This window comes from Atta cephalotes, assembly GCF_000143395.1.
Source record: "Atta cephalotes unplaced genomic scaffold scaffold00013, whole genome shotgun sequence".
Lineage (NCBI taxonomy): Eukaryota > Metazoa > Arthropoda > Insecta > Hymenoptera > Formicidae > Atta > Atta cephalotes.
In genome coordinates, this window is record NW_012130077.1 from 5,542,739 (window position 1) to 5,552,230 (window position 9,492).

General features: G+C 29.9%; 1 protein-coding gene across 1 annotated transcript; it reads right to left on the reverse strand.

Annotated features, from left to right (window-relative positions):
• Nucleotides 1–466: 466 nt before the first annotated feature.
• Nucleotides 467–4,451, reverse strand: LOC105617616 (serine/threonine-protein kinase ICK). The gene is made up of 9 exons (XM_012199171.1): nt 4,296–4,451; nt 3,928–4,049; nt 3,639–3,851; nt 3,161–3,508; nt 2,486–2,653; nt 2,130–2,258; nt 1,769–2,044; nt 806–1,023; nt 467–579 (listed from the first exon to the last, which is right to left on the reverse strand). Exons 1-9 carry the CDS (start codon nt 4,449–4,451, stop codon nt 467–469), a joined length of 1,743 nt encoding a protein of 580 aa, XP_012054561.1.
• Between the last annotated feature and the right edge of the window lie 5,041 nt (nt 4,452–9,492).

Here is a 9,492-nt window from a genome sequence, read left to right on the forward strand (position 1 = left end):
ATATATATATATATATGCATGTATCTATATACGCATATGTATATCTAATGTACGTCTTATAGATCTATATATTCTATATACATCGGGTTCCAAATTATTTGTTTTTTAGAAAATTAAACTTTTTTCATACATGATCAACTAACGTGGATGACTTGTAATAATCTATATAACCGTCTCTGGAAACCATTCTCTTGATCATATAAAAATGCTGCGTTTAATAACACCACGACGATTCCATTCTTTGATTTTACATGTCACACTCTATCTTTTCCATTAAAGTGCGATTTCACTTTCGTGAAATCTTATCATAGAAAAAAAATGCATAGGGAAAAAATTTTTCCTCTTATTTATGTCTGTCACAATGGAACGACATAATCGTTCTATCACAGTTAAAATTCGCCTAGAAAATAAGGCTATGATGACGAAATTATTTGAATTAAAAAAACAAATCTCTTTACAATTATGGTCATTTAAGGTATTTCGCTGCCCAATCTGTTCGGCTGTGAGGCCCATTGCTAGCTTTTGAGTTGAAAACATTTCCAAACAGGTTTGGTTGAAACATAGGCTTATTGGTAGTTTCTATTAAAAAGAGATATTAACTGATACTATATCGTAAATCTATTAATTTTTTTATTTGCAAATAAAATAGAAAATGCATTTGCATTCTTTTGTTTAAAAAATGTGTATTCAAGATATTATTCTTCTGGAATAGGAAGGAACTATGGCATTATAATATGAAATTAAAAAATTACATCATTTTTTAAAATAAGAATGCAATATATAATAAGTCCTCATAAATACTCACTAATATTTTGGGTACCGTACACGCTGGGATAAGGTAACTTCAAGCTTTGTTCGGTGATATAACGGTTTCGCGCGAGATAATGTTGCCTCGTTTGATTTTCAATATTATTTCTAGGCCCCCAAAAAGATTCTGTAAAATCTTCATATTTGTTGGATGTTGCCTGACCGATGAATCCATTTAATAGTAGTTTAGATCGGCTGATATCAGAATCCTCATTTCTTGAAAATGAATAGAGAGAAGTATTATTTTGAACGATAAACGATAAAGAAGCTGCGGTACACATTAATAAAAACATATAAATAGTTTATTATAAATTTTAAATTTACAAGGGACTACACAAGGATCTAGTACAATTTTAAAATATACATTTGTCATTTTATTTGTGCATTTTAATTTTGAAAAATTATTCCATTCAGTATACATTTACCGCCATCCAATGAATATTACCAGTATGCTACCGAAATTTTGATAATCAGAACAATAATTGCCAAAATATATAGTAATATGTATATTATATATAGCTCGAATGATTGTATGCTTTGGTCTAGGAAATCTGCTATTATTATAAAACCTTCGACGAGACATTCAATCAAGTTAGTCAATAATGTTCGATATAGATATAGGAGATGTGCAACATGAAGAAAAATCAGAGAAATTCGAAAAATTGATCCAATAAATTCAGAAATATTTGATGAAAATAAGAGGAAGAATTTTGATAATACAGCAGCTAAATCTTGTACAGTATTAGTCAAAATATAAATCGATTTATAAACAATCACATCGTTAACATAAAATCGTTTTATATGACAATGACTCTTTTCAAATGATATAAATTTGAGCATACTTATTAAGTGCTTGGAAAAAACATTTTGTTTGATTTGTAATTGTATCAAGAAGAAACCGATTATCAATATCGCGCATGCGATAAGAATTCTTTGGATTGGATTTCGGAATTTTATATACCTGGATGGCAAATTTGTACTCTGGCCTGCGACGTACCGAGCCACACTGAGATAGTGTTGTTTTGCTGAGACCTTACGTAAGTTCTTCATCTGATTAGACTGGTTTGAGTGATTCCATGTTCTCGATGGTGATTCCTTCCATGTTGGTAGGGACCAATTTGCATTGCCATGCAAACTGTCCGACTGCTGATAATTAGCATTCCAATTGGCACGATTTTCTTTATATACGCGATCTGAGATGAGTGTTGCGCTCGGATTTTCTGGGACAATTTTGCTTCTAATATAATCAGACAATTAGAGGATTAAAAAACTAATTAATAATGGAGGATGGTAGAATGGACTGTATATAGATCATAACACACCCTAGAAGATCCGCAAAATCGTCCTCGTCCCATTTAGAGACATTGCTATCATGTTTACGATTATTGTGATTCAATAACGGTAAGGCCGCTGGCTGCTGTTGTGATTCAATGAGCATCTTTTCTGATGCTCTGCAAATATTTGATTTTAATTCGTAATTTAATAAAATTAATTGAGAAAATAAATAATAATAAATACATTTACGAAATTATACGTTTATACGAGCTTCTTTATCGTTTTAAAATATAACTTGTATATACACTTTTGTACGGTGTCTCAATCTATTATTCGTTACAATAGTAAAAGTAAAAGTGAATTCTCATGTATTTAAATATAAACACAGTAAAATATATCCCACCTCGATTGAATAAAATTATTAATAATGGGGTCTTCTTGAGGATAATTATATTGTTTAGGCACAGGAGGTGGAAGATTTATTTTGTTCATAACAAGTTCTCGTTGAGATACGACTCCAATTTTTTTACTATTAATGATATGTGGATCGCCGACTTGAAAATATGGATACCTGGAATCAATCATGGCAGTCACTATTGGATAGTCTCTAATTATTCAGGATTCTTTTAGAGAAATTTCTACAATATTTTGTAAGAAATCTAATAGATATCTTAAAAAATAACCAATATAAACTCTTTCATCTCAGAAATATTTAGTCTATAATTAATTTTTGTTTCTCTTGAAACAAGTATATTATAAACAAGTATATTATAAACAAGTATATTATTGTTATAGCATTTCATATTAGTTCGTTTTTACTGCCACACGATTATAAATTAAATACGATTATAAATGTATAAAATAAATAATATTGACGCTTTAGGTAACAGGACAGAATAAGAAAAATTGTTAAAATTATTGAAATTGTTCTTCAAAACTGTTTTTTTCAAAACAAACATTACATAAAAAAGAATTTATTTTATACATTTATTTTATCTTATCATTAAAAATTTAGTCCTGCTTCTCGATTATACGATTTATTAAACATTCTATATTATATGTATGATTTTATAAGTACCTGAGCGATTGTTGCGCCGTTGGTCTCTTTACAGGATTCCATTGTAACATGTCTTCCATGAGTATGACTGCTTCTTGACTGGCATTAGGTATTAACACAGCCAACGACGTACGCGTAAAATTTGGAAATTTGAAATTCATAGCTGTAGCCAATTGGTACCCCTCTAGCCAATCATCTTTATCAGGTGTTCCTATTACAGAACAAATTTTAAATATTTCGTCAATCTCACTTTTACCAGGGAACAGTGGCCTAAATGTATATAATTCAGCCATTATACAGCCGACCGCCCAAATATCAATCGGACTGTTGTAAGTCGTGGAATGTAATAACACTTCCGGTGCTCGATACCTGACACAGAATTCAATGAGATTAATCAAAAAGATTTGCATGTCAAAAATGTTAGATTATTATTGCAAATTTCTTGATTATCAACTAATGTTTACGAATTGCGACTAGTTACTACAATTAAGTATATTACCATCTTGTTGATACATAATCCGTATATGGAGGTCTCGATCGGATCTCTCTCGCTAGCCCGAAATCAGCAATCTTTACTAACTCGGGACCCATACATAATAAATTTTCTGGCTTCATGTCGCGATGAAAGAAACCGTGTTTGTGCATAAAAGCGAGACCTTGCAACACTTGATACACCATGTTTCTTATTACTGGTTCGGGAAAAAGTTTATCCCTATGATTAAAAATATCTCAATTAAAATACAGTTTCTAATAATATTTGTAGAATACAAACTGCTATAGAGATGTACCTATCTTTCATTAGTTGATAGAGATTTTCTTTCATGTATTCAAATACAAAATACAGCACATCATTCTCCCGTATAACTTCTTTAAGTTTCACGACGTTTGCGTGACTAAGTTTTTTCAATGACTGCAATGAAATGGGAAAGAAAATGATAAAAATTAATTGTTGATTTAATCTGGTAGATCTGGTAGATTAATCGAGAGAAGCAAAAAATAATCAAGCCATTTTTATATCATAAGCATAATTCAATTATATTATGTATATAGCACAATATTATTTTTATTTTCAAATCCTTATACTATTCAGTCTTGTTTCATGTCTTTCAGAAAATCAATAAAAGTTTTTTTAATTATTTATCTAATTTGAACATACCTTTACTTCTCGCAGATTCATAGCTTCTTCCCAAGAGTAATATTTTCTCTTCATTCTCTTTATAGCTACCTTTTCCCCCGTGTCAATACGTTCTCCCAGCACAACAGAACCAAAGGTTCCATCACCTAACTGATTCAAAGTTATGTATCGATTCATGTTCACTATTGAGATACTTGACAATTTTTGTATTACTCGTCACTTATTATACATAGTGAAAACTTGAGCACTATAAAGAGAACGTATTTATGCGTCACTGGGATCGACAACTTTAGACATTTCTGTATTCGCTGTAATCGTGTAATGCATTGTTATTAGAATGTTATTAGAAATTACTAGGCTTATAAAAGATTTAGCCAAAATTTTCTCAATAAAATGTGGATTTAATATGTATAATTTTGAAATAATTTTAAAATAACGCAAAAAATAAAATTTCGTATCATTAACTTCAACTTGAGGGTGGATTATCTGATATTACTAATAATTATCGAAATTGTCAATTTGTGCACTTGACATTATTGAATGGACATTATGGTAGAGAAAATGCATATTTTTACGAAAAATAATATATTTTTCGTTTCACGCACCCTTGCGAAATGTCAGAATAAACCCAAAGTATTCAAAAGGCGACAAAGAATTCTAGAACTTTTATTCATGAACAAACTTAGTCTTTTTCCTGGTGGAAAAATGTTGCTGAAATTATTCCACGTTTTGGAACACTTTTTCAATAAAATTTCAGCATTTCAAAAGAAATTTCGATTTAATTTCAGCGATTTTTAGCTAAAAAATTCATTTCGATAAAATTTCAAAAAAATTTCAGCAAAATTTTCAGACAAATTTCAGCAAGAATTTCAAAGAAATTTCAGAAAATTTCAGAGAAATTTCGATTGGATTTCAGTGATTTTTCAGTATGTTAGCTGAAAAATTCACTTTCAGTGAAGTTTCAATAAATTTTCAGCAATTTCGCTGAAATGTTCCAAAACGTGAAATAATTTCAGCGAAATTTTTTCATAAGAGTTGTCATAATTAAATATTATAAATAAGAATGTTTTTATATAAATTTAAATTATATAAATTTGTGTGAAAAAGTAAGTGGAAAAATTTGCGCTCGCATGTTTATATAACTTTTTACTGGAAGACTTATTGTTAGATTTGAATTCTGTGAAAAATGATACGAGTGTCCATAATAATATAATTTATAATACAAAATAAGAGTGCCTTCAGAAAACTTAGTTTTGTTACAAGATACAAATAAATACTTGGCGAGTTATCCCAAGTATTGACTCTACAGTAGAATGAATATTTGATAGTAGATATTCTGCCGTAAGATTCGATAACCGTTGAGATGGTAGAAAGAGTGATTTCTATATATAGCATTTCTGTCACTTCTGATTTGGTATCACGATTAAACATTTCTATATAGCATTTCTGTCACTTCTGATTTGGTATCATGATTAAACATTGTGCGGTTGCGATGTCTACGGATCATTGGAACTTGCCTTTATTCATTTCAAGATTGAGTAATGCGATCGGCAAATTATGTTATTGTTAGAGTGCTTCTATATGCATCAAATTTGCCCGCTAAATTGTAAGACGAAAAACTCAAAACATTTCACACTATTTTTGCACATATCCTACGATAATGTCTACGATCCTACCCGTGGCATAAGGAGCGAAAGACTTATAGGGGCAATCTAGGACATCAACCGTGCAGTATATGTTGTGCCGAGATTAGCATTTTCTTACAGTCGCATGCAAACAATCTTTGTGTGGGCCAGACATGCAAGAATATAGATTTTCTCAAATGGCACTATTCCCCAATCAACTGACGCAAATCCGAATCCCTGGTGAAAATTTTTCTCAGAATTTTTTATACGAATTGGAACATTTCTCAGAAAATCTACATCTTTTCTCAGAATTTTTCATATATGAAATATCGTAAGATTTTTAAGATTTTTTTTGTAAGTATAATTTCTGATGAAATGTTATAAAATCTAAAAAATTTAAAAATACTTTTTAAAAATTATAGAATGAAAATTTCAGAATATTTTAGAATTCATTTGTATGAAAAATTCTGAGAGAAGATGTATGATGACTTTCCGAATATTTCTGAAAAATGTTTCAATTCGTATAAAAATTATGAGAAAAATTTTCATCAGGGATCTTGGAATTTTCTGTTCTGACTGGAGAACAGAATATTTATGATGTAATTTCGATTAATCTGAATTTCAATGCTGCACTGCAGAGTACTCCATAAATTGTGATTCATTGATTACAATATTGAATTGTCTGACAAATTTTAGAGAGTCTGACAAGAATAAAGCTTTTCTTGTTTAAAACCAAACCAAACCTACTCCTTATCGATTTTAGATAGATAATAGAATTTTGGCTTGAGACTTATTTAATTATTATAAAAAAAAAATTAGAAAAGTGCAATATATAAAAAAAGTTAAACAGCTTTTTTTGGAATAAGCTAAGATCATATATATATATAAAGTGAAATGCTCTGTTCACTATAATGATGTGCTTTGTAATAATATATAACAATAGAATCCCGACAAAATTACATTTGTTCATTAATACAATAAACTGGTAACAAAAAACGGTTCAAATTCCTATTTCTCAGTATTTCACACAAAGATTTAAAAATGTTTGCTTTAATTTATCGATTTATTCAAGAACATTTAATCATATGTATAAAATAATTTAACTACATTTGTACCGTATATTTTTCAAAGATTTCTAGCATTCTTATTGAAAAAAAAAAAACATGAAAAATGTCGAAAGTAATTAACTGTATACAATAATTTTTTATATTCTTTTTTATATTCTTGAATCGCAAATGTTCAATTATTACTCCGATTATCAATGCGAATAAAATATCGGTTTACTAAAGAAGAGTCGGATTAACGACAAAGTTATACGTCATCGAGGCAATATTAGAAAATTGATAAATCACTTCTTTTTTTTAGTCTCAACCATCTGTCATAAATAATAACAGAATTATGCTCACAGAAGGAAAAGCGGAGATAGATTTTTGATTTGACTGACCTTTTTCCACGTATTTGATTACCTTCTTGCGTAGCTGTCATTCGCAACAAACTATTAATCGAGCGGCCATCGGCCATACCTCGCAATACCTCGCGGTCGCTATGGCTACGAATATTTGTAAGTCAAACTGCCGCGCTGACCGCTGCCGGCTGCGTCAGCTACCTGAGCTACTACGGCACTCACCAGGTCACCACCAGGTCCACCACTCATCAACTGCGCTGACCGCGCGTACAGATCCGAATTTTAAGATTCTTTATTTCTGCCTAGATTTGCCTACCTAGAAAATGAGAATGGATTGAAATGAATTGGAATGGAGTCAGATTTTCAGAAATATTGATTCACGAATGATTAAAATGAATGCTTTTCAATCCTGAATGCATTTTTATGCATTTATAGGAATTGCATGGAACATATCTCTATGCCTTTCAATCTAAAAATAATATTAGCTTTTTCTGTACATTGTGAATACTGTTCAATTCAAAATTTTGAATAGGATGCAGTTTTTCAATCCAATTGCATTCAATTGAATCCAATTGAATCCAATTAAATCCAAAAAAAAAGTATTCGCTATTTAAAATACGCATTCGAATAGAAAAAAATTTCAATCCATTCTCGTTTGCTGGGTAGATTATTCAAAAAAAAAATATTTTTTGTTGTATTTTGAAAGATTTTTATTTCTTCAAAAATGAAAAAAAAGCGCAATAAATGCAAATTTTTATGCAAATAACTTATTTTGTATCGTTTTATTTACCTGAAAATATTATTAGAGAGAGAGAGAGTTAAAAGTTTTATCTCTAATTTTTTTATCATATAACGAATATACTCTTTTTTTTAACGTTCTGTAATGAAATGAAACAAGATGTATAAACACACATATATGTATGTACGTAATAATATTTTAATATTTTAGTAATTTAATATTTTGCGACATATTCTTAATCAACATGTTCAAATTTTTGAGGCTTCGAAAAAATAATATTAAGATTACTGCAACATCTTGTATAAATTATTTTAATTAATTATTTACTGTGGACATATGAAATTGATTATATTATATATAGGCATAATCGAGATTTATACTATTTATGCAATAGTTTAACTTCTCTATTAATTCTCAATGCCATAATATCTTGACGTTTTTGTTGTTAGAATGTTTCCCATTCTGTGAATCGGGATATTTTTTCCTGCATTATTTCTCCTTCCAATTCGTATTTATATATCATTACTGAACTTTTCGTATCACGAAAGACTAAAAATGGCCGGCTCTGGGAAAATTTTATGTATTTATATACATATAATCAATAATAAGGTAATTGAAGAACAATGACATTATCGACAATTGATATAAATTTGCGATTATTAAACATATAAATATTATTTGAATACTACATTACAAATTGATAATTTTTTTTGTTATATAAATACTGTATAAATAAGTTATGCATACTCATGTCGGATATAACGGCCGTTTTTAAAGATATCTCTCTGATGATAACTTATCAGTGATTCATGCAACATGTAATAAATAGTTTATGTCTCAGAGGTGTTAGCAGGTGCTAGTGTCTAATTCTCAATATGGCGCAGAACATTGTACAATGACACCTCATCACTGATCACAATAGGAAAAGATAGGAAAGGCTGTATCTAGTCATGTATACACCTCACGAATGTGTATACATATATACAAGATTCGTATTTTCCTCTAGATCCAGCAAATCAGAGGCGATTATTACAAGCCGACGACTCGACAGTTTTCTCCATTGAACGCGCCCACTGACACAAGTTCAGTTCACTAGAATGACATTAGTTTTGTGTGGCCAATGTTTTCTTTTATTTAATCGTTATCAATTTTCATTCTCGATGTAAATGATGTAGCCGTCTTTCCTCTCGCGCGAGTTTACTGTACAGTTTGATTACCTCGTGATTTGTATCATTTTATACATAGTACTTATTAAGTAGCTGTGATAACTTAGCCATAAGGAATACGTATCATTTGCTACGTTCTCAATAGTTTCTCTTGGAAGTTTTCGAACGAAGTTTTCGAGAAATTATGGCCGTGTTGCAGGACAATTCGTATTAATTTGCATTAAGTAAGTATACCTAATTAGTGCCTACTTATTTTATAAGTACTATTTTATAAGTTATTTTA